A 23,341-nucleotide genomic window follows, 5' to 3' on the forward strand; every position below is an offset into this window, starting at 1 on the left:
AGGACTGGCCTAGGGGGTATTTTAATTGGTTTTAACAAAATTTTAATAGAGCGGCCAATTCAAATATTTATTTTTAATTATTTTAGATTTGTATTTGGTATTTATGTGGGATTGTTTTAAACTGGCTGTAAGCCGCCCTGAGTCCTCCGGGAGAAGGGCGGGGTATAAATGAAATAAATAAATAAATAAATAAATAAACTTGTTTCTCTCTATCTAGAAATTTCCACTGATCTTATTATCTTTTTTTTCTTAAATCTTATTCCTGACTTCTATGTTTAGCAATGTTTCATTAGATTATTTATTGATTCTTGCCACAACACTGAAATTTATTATGTGGGAGGGGTATTGTCTGATCAAAAGCATTCCATAAATCTCATGACTTATGGATTTGAATCTATATTCTTAATTCTAGTTCAATGCTGTAACCACAACATCACTCTACAACACATTGTCAAGAGAACATTGCTCTATAGAAATTCAGAGGGGCACTAAATGGAAAAGTGAGATTCAGAAAACTTTGATTCTTTGGTGACCTATCATGATCATCCAGATTTTTGCAAGTCAAAAATCTTGTTTACCAAAATATTGATGTAATTGTGTTTTTTCTTTTTTTCACTCATTGCAATTCTTTTTTAAAAGATAGCCAGTCACAAACCATTTTTCATCAATTTGTCATTGGGAATATGAAACATATTGGTTTTTTAAATTAAATCTTACTCGTTTGGTAGGAAATCCAGTTTTTTAAAAATACTAATTTATGATCACTTCCTTGTGGTTCTTGTTACTGGAAGTAAAGCCACATTCTAAAATGCAAATTCTAGTTAAAGATATGAACAGAAATAAGATCTATTTTTAAGCTGTGTTTGTATTAAGATTTGAGCAGAAGGAAGGAAGGAAGCTAGCCCACCTGTGTTGCCACCTATTAAATGTGTATCTGGCAAGTTTTAATCAGCATTTCAGTCAAGTGTCTGATTAATTGGCAGATTGGTCATTTACAGCAAAATATAAAATCAACATTAAAAGCAGAAATCAGAAAAACAATGAAAAACACTACAGTAATTAAAATGAACAAAAACCCTGCTTTAAAAGGTGTGTTGTGTGTGTGTGAACAAAGTGATTAAGACCCTCCACTCAGTGGACATCACAATTTCAAAATAGTGGAATGGCTACAGAGAAGGTTCAACAGTAATTCACAAGATAAGCTAATGGCAAGTTTAGGGGAAACTCCTTGGAGTCTTAATGAGCTGGAGGTAATATAAAATAACATTCTCAAAATAGCATGTACCCATGCTTTAACATGTGATCAAGAGGGATACTGAAGTTAGTATTAAAATCATCAGAAGCCAGTAACAATTCATGGGGCCATTGTTCCTTTGTCTGTAGCCATATATAACAATTGTTCTGCAAAGCCACTGTGAAAACAGTTCAAAATGGGCCAAAATAATTACTTTCCTTCACACTACACTCAGAACCTATGGAATTCAAGGGAAACAGTCACAAATTAGCACAAACAATTATGGGCTTATCTGCATTTCATGACCACTTGATTTCTGATCCTTAGAGTTTAATCCTTAGAGTTGCTACTTTAATACTAATAATATCTCCGAAGCAGATTGGAGAGTAAGGTAAAGAGTGATTATGGTTATGTTGACTGTTGACAATGTTAAGTTCCAGTACAGTTTCACATTTTTATTTTACTGTACCACTTTATACCCAATAATCATATTTCTAATTCCTAGGGAAAACGAAGATGGACAGTTTTTTTGGGAACAGAAGAATATGGGATAAACCCAACTATTGACACAGTATCTTCCTGAACCAATCTATTATTGTATGAAATAAAAATTATAATAAAGTATTTTATGAAATAACATAAAATGTCATGAAACATTTTTGGTAGTCAACTCCTGATGTTTGACTGTGCTATGCAGTTTACATGGGCTAGTTTCAAGGCAGATACATCTCTGAATATTTCCCTAATTTCTTCAAGTTTTATGTTTATAAGATATATTAAGTTCACCATTGAAAAATGTATGTAATGAACTTTTATTGGAGGCAAAACTCCCAAATACAAGGACAGAATCTAATGTTACTTTGATACCAAAAGAGGACTCAGATTTGACCCAGATCAAAAACTATAGACCAATATCACTACTGAATGTGGACTATAAAATCTTCACTTCAATAATAGCTGAGAGGCTGAAAAGATTTTTGACTGTATTTATACACCCAGATCAAAATGGACTTTTGCCAAAGAGACAAATAAAAAATAATTTGAGGGTAATACTAGTTATCGTATTTTCCGGCGTATAACACGACTGGGCGTATAAGACGACCCCCAACTTTTCCAGTTAAAATATAAAGTTTGAGCGAGAGAGGGGTGGAGAGAAAACTTGATGAGTAATATGCCAAACCACATGTGTAAAGGAATAAAATAGAATACCCGTATTTTCCGGCGTATAAGACGACTGGGCGTATAAGACGACCCCCGACTTTTGAGAAGATTTTCAGGGTTTAGAAAGTCGTCTTATACGCCGGAAAATACGGTATATTGGAATATTATGAACTTCATCCAGGGAAACAACTGGCACTAGTATTTTTAGATGCCCAAAAGGCATTCGATAATGTTTCTTGGAAATTTATGATTCAACAACTAAAAACAATGGACTTTGGTCCAAACTTTATAAATATGATTCAGACAATATATCAGAAACAAACAGCAAAAGTAATTGTAAATGGGGATTACACAGAGAATTTTGATATATGAAAAGGCACAAGACAAGGATGTCCATTATCCCCATTGCTATTTATCTTAACTTTGGAAATAGAAACATTAGGTAAGATCCAGAAATTAAAGGATTGAAAATAAAAGGTAAAACCTACAAACTGCAAGCATTTGCAGATGTTTTGGTATTCATTCTGGAGGAACCTTTAGAGACGATTCCTAAACTGTTGGAAAAAATAGAACAATTTGGAGAGATAGCAAGATTAAAGATAAATAGAGAAAAAACTAAAGTAATAGTTAAAATTTTTAGAGATAAACAAAAAAAGCAATTATCAGAAAAATAGAATTGCAAATAGTCAAAAAGGTCAAATATTTGGGAATATATTTGACAGCAAGATGTTCAACAATAAAAGAAGATAATTACATTAAATTGTTAAACCAAATAAAGCTTGATTTGGAAAAATGGAAGAATCTTCAACTGTCGATGTTAGGAAGAATTGCTACGGTGAAAATGAATATATTACCAAAAATATTATTTTTATTTCAAACGATACCTATAAAACTGGAGAAAAAAAATTCTTTGAAGATTTAAACTCTCTAATTCAAAAAATTATCTGGCAAGGAAAGAAAGCTAGAATTAAATTGAAAATGTTACAAGAAGCCAAGGGAAATGGAGGCTTTGGCTTGCCAGATTGGGTTTTATATTATCAAGCATCAGTGTTGACATGGATAAAAGAATGGATAACTCTTAGAAATAAAAGATTGCTGTATCTAGAGGGACATGACCTGCAACTTGGTTGGCATGCTTTTCTATGGTATGAAAAAAATAAAATATATAAATATTTCCAAAATCACTACATTAGAAATGCATTATTATTAACTTGGGAAAAAATAAAATGTAAAATTTATTTGAAAATTCCAGGATGGCTTTCAACAATGGAAGCATTCGTACATCCAAATCTAGTCAATAAAATATGGACTTACAAAGATATTCTAAATTCTGAAGGGAACTTAAAATCCAGGCAAGAGATAGAAAATCAGGGCATTGATTTAACATGGTGGTCACATTTACAAATGCAAGTCAGATATGATAAAGATATTAAACAGTATGGATTTTACAAAGAACAGACGTTTGATCAGAGATTATTAATTTCTGATGAAGTTAATTAAAAATGTACAATTTCTTATTAAATTTCAAAATGGAAGATGAACAAGTAAAAGAGGCAATGATAGTATGGGAAAAGAATTTTGGATATAATATAGACTTAGAAAAGTGGCAAAGTTCATGGGAAAGAAACTATAAATTGACAATGTCAGCTTCATACAAAGAAAACTTATATAAAACGTTTTATAGATGGCATTTGCCACCAACAAGATTAGCAAAAATGTTTAAAAACATGTCAGAGAAATGTTGGAAATGTAAACACAAACCAAGTACTTATTATCATATGTGGTGAACATGTGTTAAAGCAAGCAGATATTGGACAATAATACACACTTGGTTAGAAAAAATGTTAGAGAAACATATAGACCAGTAGAGGCGAATCTGTGGCACGGGTGCCAGAGGCAGCACTCAGAGCCCTCTTTGTGTGCACGTGCGCCATCGCCCCAGTCCTAGGCCTTCAGCTGGGTTTTATAAAACCTTTTCGCTTTAGGCCTCTGCCGCCGTGTACAAAAAAAAAGGTTCAACCAATCAGTCAATTTCAACTTCTCACGGGAAAAAAAAAGATCTTGCAAAGTTGGGATTGATTGATTGAACTTTTTAGTCCCACCCAGTCTGATGTTACCACCGCAGCCATGCCCACCCAATGGGCCACACCCACCCAGCACCAGATGATGCATAAGTGGGTTTTGGGTTTTGGGTTGGGCACTCGGTCTCTAAAAGGTTCGCCATCACTGATGTAGACTATAAACTTGAATTTTTTTTACTAGGTATAATGCCAGAAAAACTTGATAAGCAAAGTACATATTTGATTCTACATGTGATAACAGCGGCAAGAATTATATTTGCACAATATTGGAAGAATGAAGAAATACCACCAGAAGAAGAAATAATCAAAAAAATATTAGACTGTGCAGAAATGGACAGACTTACTTTAAGGTTGAATGAAAAAGAAGAAACAGAATATTTTCAAACTTGGGACCTATTTTATCAATGGTTAGAGAAAAGATTTAGGGATTAGGAATTTAATTTGTATTAGTGAATAAGATACTCAGACAACACATTTTTGTTGAATAATTATTATTGAACTCTGTTTAAAATAATAATAATAAAACATAAAAAAGAGGACTCATATTGCTAGGGGCAATATGCCGACTCTGTAAATCACTTAGAGAGTGTTGTAAAGCAGGGATCCCCAACCCCTGGGCTGTGACCTGGTACTGGGCCGTGGCCTGTTTGGAACTGGGTTGCACAAGTGGCAGGCATGCATGCTTGTGTATGCAGCTCTATTTGCGCAAGCTTCTGTACCTGCTGTTCATACAGAACCATTTTCTCTCTCCCCTGCCAGTCCACAAAACCAGAAAGGTTGGTGATCACTGCTGTAAAACATTATGAAGTGGTATATAAGTCTAAGTGCCAGAGATCCCCACTGAGGGTGCCAAAGTGAGAAGTGTCACCCTGGTACTGGAAGGAGCAGTGGCTCGCTGGATGGTCACTCTCCACAACGTGAACGGGCCTGAACTGAGAAACTTTGACCACTTCATGACAGTACTCAGATGTCATTTCGAGGATCCCCTGACTGATCATAAAATGAGAGACCGCATCAAAACCGTGAGGCAGGGTCATCATGTGGTAGCTGAATACACTGAGGAGTTTTATGACTTAGCATGCCGGCTCAACGACTGGCCAGAAGACATCCTCATCAGCTGCTTGAAAGATGGATTGAACGATGAACCTGTAAACGCCTATGTGTCGAGGGCCCCCAATCTGCAACCTTCCATGACTGGTATATCCTAGCAGAGGAGATAGAAATCAATCAAGCATACAAGTACCGAGCAGTTCAGCCATGGAATCACCCCCGAAGAAGAGAGAAGCGGTCAAACCACCAGCTCAGTAGGTTCGCTCCACTGTCTGTTTTAAGTGTGGCCAAGAAGGGCACAGAGCGGCAGAATGAAAGCCAACCACTCAGCTAAGAAAGCAAACCCCAGCCCTGCAGGGCAGGCCATTACGGCACTGCCATCAGCCAGAGAAATTGCGTTGAAGGGAGTGAGGTTGTTGAGTTCACCCTATTGCCAAAGCAGGCTGATGGAACTCCAAACCCACCAGATGATGACCAGTGATTGACTGACACTGACTCCGATGACCCCTGGTAAGTGACCTGATTACAAGCATGACAATTCCCATAACTGAGCTTTACCAGATGCCTTGTAAACCCAGTGCTAATCAAGAAACTGGGGATCTGGCTAAGGCAACTCAAAGTCTCAATTGCTTTCTGTCAGTTAGATGGCTCAGTTGCAGGGGGCATCCCAGCTACTTTTATCACTGAACCTATTGAGATGTGGATGGGGGCCCACTCGGAGACTCTGAGCTTCATAATAGCACCTGGGATGGAATGGCCCCTAGTGCTAGGGTTAGGCTGGCTAAGGAAGTGGAACCCCTACGTGAACTGGAGGAGGACAGTATTAAAAATCCAGATGAGCCACCCTTCCTGGGAGTGGGGAAAGACCCAGCAGGCAAATGCACCAATGAGTTAATTGGGAGCAGCCACACACAGGAGGGATCTCCCCACAATTCCTAAGGAATTTTGGGACCTCAGGGATGTGTTTAGTGAAAAGGGATCAGATGAGCTTTCTCCCCACCAACCTATAGACTGTGCTATACAGATTCTACTGGGAGCCAAGCTACTCAAGCCAAAATTGTATTCTATAACCCAAAGGGAATTGCAAGAATTGTGGCTGTTTATTGACAAGCACCTCATTTGAGGTTTCATACAACTGATTCAACCCAAGGTGGCAGCTCCTGTCCTGTTTGGGGAGAAGAAAGATGGGACCCTTTGGTCTACCCATGCATAGAGGGCTCAGTGAAGTGTGTGTGTGAAGAATGTCTATCCTTTGCCCCTAATGAAGGATATGCTTTGCTAAAGGAAATATATTTACAAAATTGGAGTTAAGAGAAGCATATTACCGGGTGAAAATCAGGGAAGGGGACGAGTGGAGTGCTTCCACTTCAAAGTTTTCCCTTTTGGGCTACAGGGGATGCCTGCTATGTTCATGTATCAACAAAGTTTTGCATGAGCATTTATATAAGGGGGTGCTAGTGTACCTGGATGACAGTTTAATTTACACTGAAACAAAAGCAGAGCATGTGAAGTTAGTGAGAGGAGTCCTTCAGAAGCTGCAGGCCATCCAGCTGTATGCTAAACTTTTTAAGTGTGAATTCCACCAAAGCAAAATAGACTAATTGGGATATCACATTTCACACGAGAGAATTGAAATGGACCATGAAAAAGTCAAAGCAGTTTTGGAATGGGCTTTGTCCCACACCAAGAAGCAACTGCAAAGCTTCCTGGGTTTTGTTAATTTCTATCAGCAATTCATTCCATCATTTGCCAAGATTGCCATCCTTATTACAAACCTGTTAAAGACTAAAGGTGGGGCACAAACATAAGCCCAGTCAACCCCTAAAATGGACAATGGAATGCCAAGCAGCATTCGAGAAGCTCAAACGAGTGCTTGTGGCTGAACCAGTCCTAAAGCATCCCGATCCAGAGGCGCCATTTGTTATTCAGTCAGATGCCAGCAATGTAGCAGTGGGAACGGTATTATTGCAGAAAAATGAAAAGTGAAAGTGGCCGATTACACCTGGAGAAACTATCAGAAACCAAAAAAGGTGGGCCATTTCGGAAAAAGAGGTATATGCGTTGAGATGGGCACTCCTATCCTGGAAAACACTTCCTACAGCAAAGCAAGATATCCTTTGAAGTTTGGACTGACCATAAGAATCTGGAAGCACTTAAAACCCTTCAGAAACTATCCCCCAAACAGATGCAATATGTGCAATATTTTAATCATTTCAATTTCATGCTGCGTTACCTCCGAGGAGGAAAGATTTTTTTGACTAATGCCCTGTCACATATACCTCAATACAATTGCCCAAAGGCAGAATAATTAGATTGGTACTCCCATCCCACCAGCTAGCTGGTCAAATAAGTACCTGAGCATAGGTGAAGAAGAAAGCTCCCATTGACAACAGGGTGGCTGCAGCTCTCAAAGCAGTGCTGAAAGAGGACCCATGGTTTCAGAGCCATGCTAACATTTGCTTGGTTCAAGATGGTTTGGCTTGGGTAGGGGAGTAAGCTCTATGTCCCACAAAGGGCTACAACTCTAAAGTGGGGGATATTTCAGGTTTGTGAAGACTCTGCTTCTCATAAAGTGATAATTTTGGCAGCTGTCTCAAGAAGGACATCAAGAGCTATGTAGCTCTTGATGTCCTTCATTTAATTCTCCACTGACCAGAAAGGAAAGCAATAACTCAAAAGATAATTAACATAATTTTCTTCCATTTTGATATTCAGACCTGTCTACCATTGACCTGGAATCTTGCTATCAGAGACAGGCCTAAATATGAGTACTTACTCATTATTCTCTCATATGGGTTTGGTTTTATGTCGCTTTCAGCACACTGACCCATTTTTCAAACCTGCCTGGAACTAGAATACACCTGTGTATTCTGAAAAACCAATTGAGTAAAATCTTAACTTCTGATATCATAGGTACTAAACTACACAACCGGAAAAAACACATTTCCTATCTGAAAATTAGTACTGTGTATGTGTGAAGAGGGCAAGAGCTTTGGGGTGTGTTTTGACAGTTTACGCTGTAATTGTGCAATGAAATTTACAGACTTGATTAAAACTGTGAAACTGTACCAGCTGGGTGATCTTGGTGATCTGTCACACTCTCTCAGCCCAACTCATCTCACAGAATTGTTGCTGTGGAGAAAATAAGAGGAAGATATGCTGGATATATGTTCTGCTTTGAGTTATTTGTAAGAATATTAAAGTTGGGATATAAATAAATATAGAAGAAACAGATGTGGAGAGTGCCAATCAGCCAAGGTATTATTTTTAAAAGAAAGGAACTGATTCTTAATTTTTTTTAAAAAAAAGACACTTTCTTGGCTAACAGTTTGCAGAATTTGAACAATCCTTGCTTCCTACAGAGAGATAATATTTTATTTTTTGCTTTACATGTATCTTTTTTTAAATTTACAATGTACTTGACAAAAAGAGAATGATGCTGTCAAGATCATCTTTTAAAAGTTTTTAAACTGGTAAGTCAATTTATTTTATTATAGCACAGAAATTTAGACAATAAATATGAATAAAAAATATTCAGATCCTGCTAAAAGCATGATAGAAGATAAAGTTTGAAGGGAAATGTTGAGTTTCAAAAACAATAACATGCCATGCTTTTTAAATGTATACATCTTTGGCTACTACAGATGTTTGCATTTCAGAAGTTTGGCTGAAATATAACTAACTGCCTGTGCACAGTAGTTCTTCTCTGGTCTGTTTTTTCTGGACAACTAACAAAGAGAAAGGTGCTAGATCAGCTATATCAGTTCTATATAACAGGCATTTAAGTTACTGAAATTTGAGAAAAAAACAACATTAATTTACACTGACATCTCCTAAACTCTGCTGAAAATGTTACCTAGCCTGGTAACGAAATGTTGAGAAACAAATTCACAAGAACGGGGAATGAACCTTCACCCTCATTAATTTATCCTTATGAAAAATATGTTTCTGTAATGTTGTAAAATTTGAGTCTGTTCATGAGTTTATAATAGAAATATCTACATATATTGGATAATAACCTGCTAAAGTGATTTAAATGAGAATGTTATGCTGTGAGATAATACTAATCTCTATGTGGAAAGTAGAATGGTTTTCTTCAGTTTGGTGCACGTTTTTTCCAAGATGCTGTTGGAGTACAACTCTTAGAGTTTCCAGCCTTGTAATATATACATGTGTGAATATATACACACATAAGGGGATGTTTTTCATAGTTTCAGAGAAATGAAAATTAAATAAATTATTACTGGTCTATCAAACTGCCTATGGGTAGCTGAAGACAGTTTTATGCTATCTTCCAGGCTTTCTTGTAACTGTAATGAAGTGTAATTTAATTTAACTTAACTTAATTTAATTTAATAAATAAATAAATAGGAACCCAAAGATACAATTATTAATACCATCTTTATAACGATGCCATTAAGATTCACAAAGAAGTAGTTCAGTGTTTTGTTTGAAACTTTTTCTAGAAAAGACGAATTATGAGAAGCAACAAAAATAATATGGAATAATTTTATCAGGTCATTTTTGGTAAATGATGGTTTTCTGATTGGCTTCTATTTTGCAATGATAATCATAGTCTGTTAATAGATGAGCCCCATCCACTGCATCTATTTTGTGCTTATCCCTACAACATGTTCCAAAATTCCAATTTGTCTACCAGCCCAAAATTGTTGCCTATTTTTGCACAAATAAATGCTATTTGTTACACCAAGAAGACTTCTGCCAGCTTAAGTTTACATTTATGCATTTGGTATATATAAGCATACTAAATAACACCGTCTGGTTTCCCATAGGAATATATGAAATGATTTGTACGGAAGAAATTAAAGGACAATGATGCTTATAGAAAATATCTGATGAGGTTAAATGTCCCCCCCCCTCCCATGACCCAGACAGGAATAATTTAGCCATATCTGGTTAGCTGCATCTTCAGATTCTTTGTAATGCAAAAAATCTTTTTCAATTTATACAATGGTTGAGAATGTGAGTTCCAAGTCAGAAAACTCACAGGGGCCCCAACTAGAATAGGCACAGCTGCTGCTGAACTGCAAAACCTGGATGACTCAAATTGTATATTCAGTGGTGAGCTACCCTGGGAGTCTTCATTCAACAGTATCTGAAGGACCTCTGTATCTGAAGTCTCCATCTTTAAACTGTAAAGTCACTGAATCATCTTCAGGACAAATTTCTTGTGGAGTTTACTGCTTATGAGTTTAAAAATGCTTTCATCAATTGGGCTTTGAACATGCTTCTAATTTGGGTGGGAACCTTTACTGTTGTTCTTCTTATTCTTGCTTCCTTACTTGCTTTTGCCTTTTGAAACCTTTTTCCAATGTAAGTGATAGCCAGGGATATCATTTTAGGGCAGCTTCATACTACCATTCTTTTCACTCCCCAAACTTTTAAAAGCAAATTGAAGGTGATCCATGAAAAAGAAAAGAAGCAGTATCCAGGCTCTTCCTTCCTATGGCTAGAGAGAAGGTGGAAACTGGCAATGCTCTCACCAATTTACTAAGTGGAAGTAGCACAGTTGGGAAGCTGGCCGACAGTAGTGCAGAGATGCAGATTCAAAGGACAAATCATGGGTCCATAAGTGGCACCTACTTGAACATTAAACCAAATGTATCTTTTCATCAACTTACGGAGCAACTGTGAAGGAAACTACTCAGTTCCAGGAAAAATGTGCTCATATGTGCTTCAAATTATATTTTGCCCTTCAAACCAGATCTCTTCATAGCCTTCCACCTTAGCATTACCCTTAACAGAGTTGTCTGACTACTGACCACTCAAGGCACATCCCAGACTTTCTGAGGCATATTGGCTAGTGATTTTCCAGATGTCCTTTAGGAAGACTGTTAAAGTGGTCTTGTTTAGCAGAGGCTTTTATCTGGCATGGTTCCAGTGGATTGAGAAGCCAGCAAACATTTGTATAGGATGTACTGTTGAGTTGCTTACTTATTGTTCATTGAGATCTTATGGTGGGTTTTCACTGTGGACCATTGGAAGTCATTTTGTGATATACAGCATAGAAACATAATAAAGAAAGAAAGACATTATCAACAACTTCATTCTAAAAGCACACGGGACCAAGTGCTTTGAGGGATAAGTTCAAGTGGGTACCTTACACATCTGAAAGCTCAAAGCATCTGTTTTTCCTTAGGTACCCCAATTTTCCTCCCCCTCCTTAATGCAAAGGAGGATCTTATATTTTCTAACACTGTTCCAATGCACTAAAGGCTCATCTGGATGGAATTGTAGAAGTGAGAAAACAATGCTGGCAGGTTGCATGTGACCCCTGTAGTTAGATTTTTTTTATTTGTTGTTTGCATACCTGTGTGGAGTCAGGAGCTGGGAAAAGAAGGAAACATAAAGCCATTCCATCTGAAAAATTAAAAGAAGGCAAAAACATCAATCAATCAATCAATCAATCAATCAATCAGAATAGAGGTGGAGGGGACCTTAGTGGTCTTTCAGTCCAACCCCCTGCTCAAGTAGGAAACTCTACCATTTCAGACAAGTTTCTTCTTTAAAAAAACTCTGTGATGAAGCACCCACAATTTCTGACAGCAATAAACGGCATTTTTAACTACATTGCTGCTGAACTAGAATTACACTTGACTTATTTTCCCAGTAATGCTCAGAGTACCCTGGAGCTGCTTTCTGACTGGCAAATAATTGAAGTACAGGAGTGTCCTGGTCAAAGCCTGGGTCTTCCTCCCCAGACCACTTTTGGCTACTCCCCCAGTAATAATGTACCTGCAGTCCTACCAATAAATGTCTTACTTGAGAAGACACCTTGCAAGGACAGCCACTCAGATGAGACCAAATCCCATAGACAATAATAATCCTTCTAGCAAAGGATAGTTTTACCTCTGCCATCCCTCTCCATTCAGTACTCCACTCAGATCACACTGCTTGATGGGAGGGCAGCTCCTGACCTAGCTCTGGAAATGGGAAGAAAAAACATGGGATGGTATTCCAGCCCAGCAACCCTTGAATATAGAAAAGGTGAGTCTCTCTTAATCCCCACAGGCAGCCCTAGTAGGAAATGGGTTAATGGAACATGCTTTTCTCTAAATTTGCTTTTAACAAATTTGCCTATATGCACCTTAGATACATAATTTTACTAAGTTAAATAAATAAGGGAAATAGGTAGGGAAATAAAAGAATAGGAATTGAAATGTATTGATTACTTTGCATCTTATATTCTAACAAAATAGAACTTACAAAAATGTAATCATGGCCAATATTCCTTAACATACTCTGTATTGTTGGGTAAATAGTGACTTAAGTAAATGTTTTTTCATTAGCGTTTAGATTTCTTTTTGTAATTTCAGTAATTTTGTGGAAATGGAACTGTCAGAACAATTGTCCTGAAATTGTCCCTCCCCTCCCACTCTCTCTCTCTATATATAATTTCTAATTAAAAATACCCTGAAATGGACTGTTCAGCCTAACTCAACCTTTTGCCCTTATCACTACTGAAAATGTCAAATCATTCCTATATCTTCTCCCCACTTCACCAACTGCAGTAAACAGGTAAAACAGAGATAGTGTACTGAATTTCCTTTATGACAAGAATTTGCACATTTGATTCTTGGAAACTCAGCATGACGAGAAGGGGAGTTCCAGCTGCAGGTGTTTTTCTGGCCCTTCACACTTGCTGCTAGATGTAAACAGGCTTAGTGGGCCTCAGCTGGCTCCCAGTTGCTATGGGATGGGTTGCTTCCATCACAAATTCAGAGCAGGAGGCATTCTAGTTATTTGGTACACGTTGAGATTTTCAAGGACTTCTAGCAGCCAGAAAGGAATGAAACAAGCTGACATCTGTCCCTTCCTCTTATGCATTGCTGTTGTTTATTATTCCTTATACTCTTGAAGCATCTTGTTCCCAAATATTTCCTGCAATAGCAGGAAAATTAATTCAGCAGCTCTTAACATTGGTTCTAGCTTCCCAGAATGCCACATTGCAGTGAGGTCTACAGGCGCAGCTTTCCAGCAGTGTTAGCTAAAAGCTACAGCAATGAAGAAATCTTGTGGGTGTCATATTTTGTCCTATTTCTTGGTAGCTACAACTGGCAGTGCTCCTCTGTGTTTGGCAAAAGGAAAGGAAAGAAGGAAGAATGAGAGAAGCACTTCCTTTTCTTCACGTCTCATTTCCCGTGACTCTGTCATGATTCAGACCTTGCAGTGCTCCTCCTCTTTGTTTCTTAATTTGTGGTTCAATTGCACAGATGAATTACTCAGAAACCAATAGGTGGGATGACTTTGCCCACATATAGAGCAACTAAATCACATGCTAAAATGTAGGCAATTAAGTTCTGGTAGCCTGATGAAATTGCAGAATAGTTCTCTTCATATCCTATTAAATACAAAATCTGGAGATCTTTACATGATGTTTCCATTAAACTCAGCTATAAATTGCTTTTCTTGGTCTTCCTGCTATTATTATTACTATTATTATTATGGCTGGTTGAAGTTAGCTAGATATTTAGACTGGATTTGGTATGTTTCTATACCTATCAAGTCCTTCTCAAGGATTTGGGATAGATAAATGTTGTTTAATATTATTAAAGGTATCATTGTAAGATATAAGCTGTTCCAAGTGAAGTTGCCTTTTGCAATTGAGTGACCGTGATTTTGTCAATGCTGATCGTATTCAAGTGGTGTGCCAGATAGTTTGGAATTGCATCCAAGGCCTCTATTACTATTACTACTTTCTTTTGCCATGTCTTTCTACTTCTGTTTGTAGATTTTTATATTTTATGATTTTTCTCCTTTTCTTTTTTCTCCAATAGCCAGATTTTTTTTTTGTCCTTCTTATCGGCAATTATTAAATTTTGGGTGTTACATGGTAGGTGTTGCTCTATTTCAATTCTAAATTTCCAAAACACTTTAGCATCTTTGTTTTCTATTACTTTGTCTATTTTGTGGTCTTACCAATTCTTGTTTACAGGCAAATGATATTTCTTGCAACAATGAACCATTGTTGCTACTTTGTTATGCTGCTGCTTGTAGTCTGTGTGATATTTTGCAGCATCTATCCAGGTGATTCACTGTTTCTTCAGCTTCTTTGCAAAGGTGGCAGTTGCTGTCTGTTTCTATCTTCTCAGATCTGGCTTTGTATGCATTTGTTCTTAGGGCTTGTGCAACCACAATTACCTCTCTGTCTCTTTCTTCAACTTTCCTGCTTTTAGCCATTGCCAGGTCTTAATATTTGTTTTGCGTACATTTTTCTTTATGTACCAGCCATGTAATACTTTGCATTGCCATGTCTTTTTTTTTTGTTCTTCATTTGATCTTACTTATAGACCACTTTGATTTCTTTAGCTCAGTAAGCCTTCATAGTATACAAGTGTCAGTGGATCTTCTTCCATGTCCTTCAGATATTCTTTCACTGCTCTTTTTTCTTCTTCATCATTCTGTTCTACTTGCAACTTTATCATACAATAATAATATGTGCAATTATTATTATTATTATTATTATTATTATTATTATTATTATTATTATTATTATTACTGCTGAATCCCTAAAGACTCTGAGCATAGTACAATTGTACTATTAATGTAGAAATATTTCTGAATGTCCTCAGTTCCCCTAATTCTGTTTTAAAACTCTGTTCTCTCTCCAACATCAGATGATGTTGTTCTCTTTCATTCCTCAGGGAACATGTACATACAAGCCTTTGTGACTGTTTTCTTCAATTAACTCCCGCCACGGGAATATGTCCTCCTTGCAAATATAAGAGTAATAAAAATTCCATTGGAAAAGTGTTAGGTGAGTAACATTGAAGCCCAAATATGTTTTATGAAAGTACATGATTGTGATAGTTTCTTCTTTATTTCTTTTCATAAATTTATATTCCTTTATTAATTAATTTATATTCTGACCATTAATTAAGGTGATAATAACAAATAAAAATAACTATTCTAATATGTGAAGGAAAATATAATTATTAGTTATGTTCATAAAAAACATTATCAAGGCAAAAAGGACTGTGGAAATTCTGGTTCTTCAGAATTCTAAATCAGATAAGATGGAAAAGAAACTGATCTGATTGATCTCAGTACTAATCATCAACTTGCTTCTGTTTGTAGAATGAAAATTGTAGTGTAGTTGTACAAAATGGGAACCCTGATATTATTATAAAATTTCACTTCACAATAAAAACTCACAATAAATAAATGGGGGAGTCAGAAAATAGTGTATGTAGTTCAAGGAAATCCACCACTCCCAGCACTGCTTCTACTGGAATCCATTGGAAGCTGTGGGAAAACAAATTTTAATTCTGATTCACATTCTTCTCAGCTACTTTCCAAACACATTTCAGCCATAAGGCTATATAAGCTACTTCTTTAATAGTAGAAGGATTTAATAAGTTGAAAATGGACTCTTTTCAGATATTTTATGTAAATTTAATGTAAAAATATGAAAATCAGGGATTAATATCCAGTGAAATCTGGTTTGACTTCTTGTTAAATGAATTCAATTCTTGGGATCCAAAATTTTGGAAAGTTAACTTCATTTTGATGTACTTGCCATTTAATGTATCTGTAAAACATATTACAGATCAATTAGCATATACAGAGTTTTCACTATTTTGTTGTATCTCCAAAAATACAGCTGTTTTCAATTGGTACAATGGGCTAGTCAGGTTCTAGAACGCCCAGAATGGAGTTCCGACACCTTTTTTGGATGGAATCTTGTAGGGTAGGCAAGGCGGGTTGTATGACATGTGTGAGTTCCGGCACCTTTTTTTTTTTTTTTAGAAAAAAAGCACTGCAAATCTTCAGTGAGTCAATTTTTCATCCCAATTATGGTAACATTTATGTAGATGAAGGGTGATCTTTTCTTTCTCTAGTGAAAATTCAGTGTGTTTTCTTATATATGGAAATCAATATGGCATTATTATTATATGTTTCCAAAATTTTTAAAAGCTTTGTATTGTCTACTTTTAATAGTAAACAACTTTGTGTTTTTCAGTAACAGGGAACAAGATGGATAATCTAATAAATGAAACAAATGAAGTAACAGTCACCACTGAATACGATTATAGTGGTATAGTAACACCATGCCAAGCAAAGGCTGCTGAAATGTTTGGTTCCAGTGTCCTGCCAACTCTTTATTCTTTGGTATTCATCTTTGGTTTTTTGGGTAACATGCTAGTTGTACTAATTCTAATCAAATATAAGAAATTCAAGAGTATGACTGATATATACCTATTAAATTTAGCCGTCTCTGATTTGATTTTCATTTTCTCAATCCCAGTTCGGATTCATTCTGTGTTAGATCAGTGGGTATTTGGAGATGCAATGTGCAAAATTGTTTCTGGAATCTATTTTTTAAGCTTCTATAGTGGAAGCTTTTTCATAATCCTCTTGACTATTGATCGGTATTTAGCAATAGTCTATGCGGTGTTTGCATTAAAAGCCAGAACAGTATTCTATGGCATCATCACAAGCATTATCACCTGGGGCCTGGCAATTCTAGCCTGTTCACCAGGAATAGTCTTTTATGGGGCACAAAGAGAAAATGAAAAGGAAAAGTGCTCTTTTCATTTTCCTCATGAAACTTACGACAAATGGAACACGTTCTTTACACTGGAACTGAACTTCTTAGGCTTGATTTTTCCAATGATCGTTATGATTTTCTGCTATGCATGCATCATAAACACTTTGCTGAGATGCAGAAATGACAAGAAGAACAAAGCAGTCAGACTTATTTTTATCATAATGATTGTTTATTTCCTTTTCTGGGCCCCATACAATATTGTTCTTCTGATCCAGTTGTTCCAAAATGAGTTATCCCTTGATAGCTGCACCAAGTTAAGTAGTATCGGTATAGCAATTCAAGTGACCGAAACACTTGCAATAGCTCATTGCTGTATCAATCCTGTGATCTATGCTTTTGCTGGTGAGAAATTTAGAAAATACACTATTACCTTTTTCCGAAAACATGGTGGTCACCATCTCTCAAAATATTGTGTCTTTCTCTATCGAGAATCTCTGGAACGGGCCAGTTCCACATACTCTCATTCTACTGGAGAGCAAGACATATCAGCAGTCCTGTAAAGCGTTTTCTTTAGGAAAAAACTGGAGCAGTTTTTATTTCTGCATTTTTATGGACCTCTGCAATACAGGTAGTCCTCAACTTAGGACCAGAATTGAGCCCAAAATTTCTATTGCTGAGTGAGACATTTGTTAAGTGAGTTTTGCCCCATTCAACAAACTTCCTTGCCACAGTTAAGTAAATCACTGCAGTTGTTAAGTTAGTAACACGGTTGTTAAGTGAATCTGGCTTCCTCATTGATTTTGCTTGCAAAAGGGGATGACCCCAGGACACTGCAACTGTCATAAACATGTGTCAGTTGCCAAGCGTCTGAATTTTGTTCATGTGACCGTGGGGATGCTACAATGGTCATAAGTGTGAAAAAGTCATAAGTCACTTTTTTCAGTACCATTGTAACTTTGAATAGTCACTAAATGAACTGTTGTAAGTCAAGGACTACCTGTATTGGATTCAAGCAACCCTTCTGAAAGAGTCAATATAAGGCATGATGAAAAGCATGGATAAAGATTTGTCTTAATACGTTAATTCACAAACCATGCCATATATCAATGTTCATATAATTTCAGTGGAATAATTAAAAATGTAATAAGGCATTTTGCAATAAGGGAAAAGAGCCTTTCTTGGGCAAAGCATATTGTAGTTGATTGCATTTGAGATAACTTTCAAGCATATTTTGCAGCAGGACATATGTTTACTAATTCTAACGCAATATGAATGACTATGTAGATTAGTTCAGTGATATTTAACATGCTTCAGTTCCTTGTAAAAGCAAGAACTTCCTCTTCTCTAAGTTTATCGGGGCTGCAATTCTGTCCATACTTTTCTGGGGGGGGAAACAGCTACAAGTTAGAAATTCAATTATACAAGGTGGTTTTGTGTTGATTTTAAATCATTAAATATTGCTTGCTCAAATTCTGGGTTCTTGAAGTTTTTTATTTCATAAGTTCATGGACCATAAATGGGATATTGGGGTAGCTCATTCCACTATAACATGACATAAAAGAGATTCCCCATCCAATGGGAAAAACAGTGCAACTTTATAAGACTATTTCAAGGAGCCAGGGAAGACTCTGTGGAATTAGAGTTCTCTAAAATATTTATAAGGTTTCAGTCAGAATGCAGATTGTAGTGTGTGAATTAAATACTTGTTCTATTAAGAATGGCTTCCACCATCATTTACCCAACAATTATTTCTGGAATTGTCTTTGGCCCAAGATCATCAATAATAGACTCACATTTGTAATACTATGGACAATTCTGGTCAGAGACACATCCAACATACAAAAGGGATATTGCACAGCTGCAAAAAAGCACAATCAGTGAGGAAAAATAGCAACATTTGCATCTTTTCATCTTAGAAAGAAATCAAATGTGCAAAAGAATACCAAATGGAAAATGTGGATAATTGTTCTTCCTTACAGTATATAGACTTTGGCTTGATCCTTAAACTAAATAGATACAAACATGTAACCCAATTTGCAGTTAAATTAGTATTGACAGCCAACAATTTCATTTTTTTTAAAGGGATGCTTCAGCCATCAGATCCCAGAGACCCCCTGCACAGTAGATTGACATCTGTGCTGGAAAAGCAGATAGTGACAGTACCAGAAATATTACTGCATATGAAATGCTACCATGGCTACTGATGCACCATGTGGAAGATTTGTAGGATCTCCCACTTCAGTCAATGGCATCATTACCCATCTGATGTGGAGAGATCATGTGGGAGAAATTTCTTTCTTTCTTTCTTTCTTTCTTTCTTTCTTTCTTTCTTTCTTTTTCTTCCTCCCTTCCTTCCTCCCTCCCTTCCTTCCCCCCTCCCTCCCTCCCCCATCCATTTATATACAAGTAGCCTTGACTTTCAACTCTAATGGAACTTGCCCTTTATGGAGGCAAGTCATGACAGTTGTTAAGCGAAGTGTCCATCTGATTGCCACTCCTGCTCTCCCCGTTGCATCCATTAAGTGACTGTGCAGATTGTTAAGTAGAACTCGGGGTGCCTCGTGGGTAAAGGAGGTCCTGAGACCTACTGCAGACTGAGGCCCACCTGACCTGGACCTCCCAAATCCTCCTCAAACCCCTAAGGGACCCTCTGCTCCATTTCCTGCCCCTTGTGGCCCATGCAGGCTTTGGGAATGATTCCCACCCTCCAGGCTTCTGGGAACCTGGTGGGAGGGGATGCCGGGAGACAGGTGGGGATGCTGCAGTGTTCCTGCAATCAGTCATGTGAGAAGAATCTATACATTTATATAGCTGTTAGAAATATTATGTAGGGAATCATATGTTAACTAACCCAGATTCCAACAAAGTTACTGATTAAAGGCCTTTGAAATTCTTTAAACTCACAGCAAACATAAAAAATTAATTAAACACTTAACACAATGTAAATATAATTATAACACTTGTAGTTCAAATGAAGAGACTCAATCTATATCACTTGATTTAATCAACCCGTTGGCCAGGGGTCAACACATCCAGTTTCCTCAAGTGTCACCCTAGAACCAGCACATACACACATCCACATCCCTCAAGACCCACACCAATGACAAGCTCCCCTATAAAACAGTACTTTTGTATCTCATTTTCTCTGTAGCTACCGCCACAGGGAAACCTCTTTGATTTGGGAATAAATAAATCTTTACCTACAGCTGTTGGATTTCATTTTCATTTGTTCTTGTGGAATCCCACCTCAAGTTGGAACCCCAATTTATTCTTCTGACAGTCATAAGGTTCTGCTAACACAAATTCTATGCTTGGGAACATAACCATATTTTGAAGCCTTCTGAAAAACCGGCAGAGTTGGAGCCAATCTAATTTTGAGTGGTACTGTATAATAATAATAATAATAATAATAATAATAATAATAATAATAATAATAATAATAATAATAATAATAATAATAATAATAATAATAATAATAATAATAATAAAGTTGGAAGGTACCTTGGAGGTCATAAAGTCCAACCCCCTGCTCAGGCAGGTAACCCTATACCATTTGTGACAAATGGCTGTCCAGTTTCTTCTTAAAAATTTCCAGTGTTGGAGCATTCATCGCTTCTGGAGGCAGGTTGTTTCACTGGTTAATTGTAAAGACCTGCTCCTCAAGTCCTTGATCAAGGAGATCTACAATATGGCTCCTGAATCCAATAGGATTGATAGAAACAAAGAGGGAGAAGCGGTTTTGCAAATAACCTGGTCCTATGCCATGAGGGGTTTCAGATATAACAATGAAAACTTGAATTGCCCCCAGAAGCATAGAAGCAACCAATGCAGCTTGTGGAGCAGTGATATGACATGCATTCCAAGGAACAGTCATAACTGCTTGTGCCACTGCATTCTGCACCAGCTACAGCTTTTGGATGCTCTTCAAGGGCAGCACTATATAAAGCAATAATCCATGAATGGGGACTGGTTTCCCTATCCATACCACTACAATTTCCAGACAATGAGACAGAACTTCCACTGCATCCCTTCATAGGCCAGGAGCAGAGATACAAAGCAGAGTATCATCAGCATATTGATGATACCTCACCCCATGCTGGCAAATGACCTCACCCAGTGGCTTCAGTAGATGTTAAATAAAAGTGGGAAGAGTCCCCTTCAGTCCTGAAACCCCAATGCTTTGAACTAGATATCTGCCCCCAATCAACACTAAAAAAAGTCCTGGAGGAAGAAGCAATGTAACAATGTGCTTCCAACTCCCAACTCCTGAAGCCAATTGAGAAGGATATTATGACTGATGGTCTCAAAAGTTGCTGAGAAGTCAAGAAGAGCAAGAATGGGCATACTATTCTGCTCTTGCCAGAGGGTATCTGTAGAAAACAGACAGAATGGTCTTGAAGGACAGGAGGAAGAACTACTATCAAGACAACAGTTGAAGAGCACCCTCCACCAAGAAAGGAACTTGAGAAAATGACTCAGACAAGCCCCTCCCTGGTTCACATAAAAATAAACAGAGAAAGGACATCCAGATTTTCCAGATTATTATCCCAAGTGCCTAGGAATTTCCTGAACAGACATTCTTGAGCTATATATATTATAGTTTGTTCCAGTGCACCTTAGTTGCATTGCAAGCTCTCAACCATCTACACTTAAGAGCTTTGTCTTAGTTCTGGCATGTCCTGTCCTGATTCTATTAAAGTGGCTCCATGTTTGGAAGTCAACTGCGTTCCTGGAAGTGGTTTTGTTGGATCTGTGTGATTTTTTTGGTTGTGGTTATTAAAAATCGTCTATCCTATATATCTTAGATACCCAGTTTGGTCACCATTGTATAGACTTTTACCTGCTCTGTTAAGACAAAACATTGCCTGAAGTACACCATCATGGAAGTAGTCTATACTTCATACCCTATGGCATGGGTTTCTTAATCTGGACTACCTTGCAGGGTTGATAGTATTGTAAGCATACTCAAGGCAGTTCTGACTGTAACCCAATTCTGAAATCAGATTGGAAGGTGTTCAAATAATTTATATTCTCCAGAGTTCTTTGAAGCTGCAGGCTGACCACTTTCTTCTTCTTCTTCTCCTCCTCCTCCTCCTCCTCCTCCTCCTCCTCCTCCAGTTCTGAGTAGTGTAGTTTTTTGCAAGGTCAGAATATTCAGGAGTAATAAGTTCAAAATTTCCATGAATCTAGGCAGCCCTTTGGATATTGCTCCAAGGGTTTCTATTACTATTGGTATAACTATTGATTTCTTTCTCCACAACCTCTCAACTTCAATTTGCAAATCAGAATGTCATTATTTTTTCTAGCTGTTTCTTTTCAATTCACCTGATATTGCAATATCAAATGAACCAGACTTTTTTCTTTTCCACTATAGTGATGTCAGGCATGTTGTGGGCCAAATGTCTGTCTGGATCCGAAAGTCTCACAGGATCTTGACCTGTTCATTTTCAAGAACTTTGTCAACTTGGTGTTCCCAGTGATTTTTACTGCATTTGAATCTAAACTTCTGGCAAAGCTTCCAGCAACTTGATCATGACATTGTAGATAGTCTGTGAAATTTTGCTGCAGCCACTGATAAGGTGATCCACAGTTTCATCCTTCTCATTGCATAAGCAACTGTTGGTACTGACATGTTGAATTTTTGCTTTTATGGGAGGCTTGTTCTTGAGCAGCCAAAATGGAACCTTCAGTTTCTTTCTTCAGCACCACTGATCTCAACCAGCTCCATTTTTTAGCTTTGTATCTGCCTTTACTTCAATGTCTTTCAGATATTGACTATGCATAGGATTCTTTTTTCAGTTAAAAACTCAATGGGCAATTGTTTCCTTTGGATATTCTGCTTTCAGTCTTGTTGTTTTCAAAAAGTTTTCCTTGTTCATTTCCTTCAGCAAAGGCTCTTTAGCTTTTTTTAAGGTAATTGTTTAAGTCATGTTTTTCTTCTTCCACAGTTTGTTTCACCTGTAAGAGTCCTCTGTCACCGGGGCTTCCGGTGGTGAGGCGTCGCCGAAGGAGGCTTTTTCTTCAGCCTCCAGCCCGGGACTGCGTCAAAGCCGTCAAAACAGCGTGGATCAGCTGTTTTGCGGGTCGGAACTTTCTCCCCGGGCGAAGGGGAGAAAGTGAGTTTGGTCTGGATAGGGGTTGAGTTCCCTAGTCCCCCCAGGAGCGATCCTGGGGGGATGAAGGTGAGAACTCCCCCGGAGTCCGGACCTCTTCTCCGCAGCTCGGTGTGTCTTCGCTCTTCGGAGTGAAGCTAGACGTCGCCGCCACTGCTGCTACATTGTGTCTGCTTGTGAGTAACTTTTG

The 23,341-nt window shown here is 37.5% G+C and overlaps 1 protein-coding gene across 2 annotated transcripts; it reads left to right on the plus strand.

The window, feature by feature from the left end:
• Window positions 1–8,744: 8,744 nt before the first annotated feature.
• LOC107294189 (C-C chemokine receptor type 5) lies at window positions 8,745–17,640 on the plus strand. Of its 2 annotated transcripts, none has more exons than XM_015823410.1 (3): window positions 8,745–8,784; window positions 15,192–15,304; window positions 16,511–17,640. In XM_015823410.1, exon 3 carries the CDS (start codon window positions 16,525–16,527, stop codon window positions 17,596–17,598), a length of 1,074 nt encoding a protein of 357 aa, XP_015678896.1. In that variant the 5' UTR covers window positions 8,745–8,784; window positions 15,192–15,304; window positions 16,511–16,524; the 3' UTR covers window positions 17,599–17,640. The 2 variants fall into 2 exon arrangements, with proteins under 2 accessions (XP_015678896.1, XP_015678888.1); XM_015823402.1 differs by lacking the exon at window positions 8,745–8,784 and adding an exon at window positions 8,906–8,999.
• Window positions 17,641–23,341: the final 5,701 nt, after the last annotated feature.

Source organism: Protobothrops mucrosquamatus, unplaced genomic scaffold, assembly GCF_001527695.2.
Source record: "Protobothrops mucrosquamatus isolate PMUCROS unplaced genomic scaffold, P.Mucros_1.0 scaffold_177, whole genome shotgun sequence".
In the NCBI taxonomy this organism is placed as follows: Eukaryota; Metazoa; Chordata; class Lepidosauria; order Squamata; family Viperidae; genus Protobothrops; species Protobothrops mucrosquamatus.

What these genes read in the sequence shown, in the direction of transcription:
- LOC107294189 (XM_015823410.1), top strand. Translation starts at nt 16,525, where the DNA reads ATGGATAATCTAATAAATGAAACAAATGAAGTAACAGTCACCACTGAA.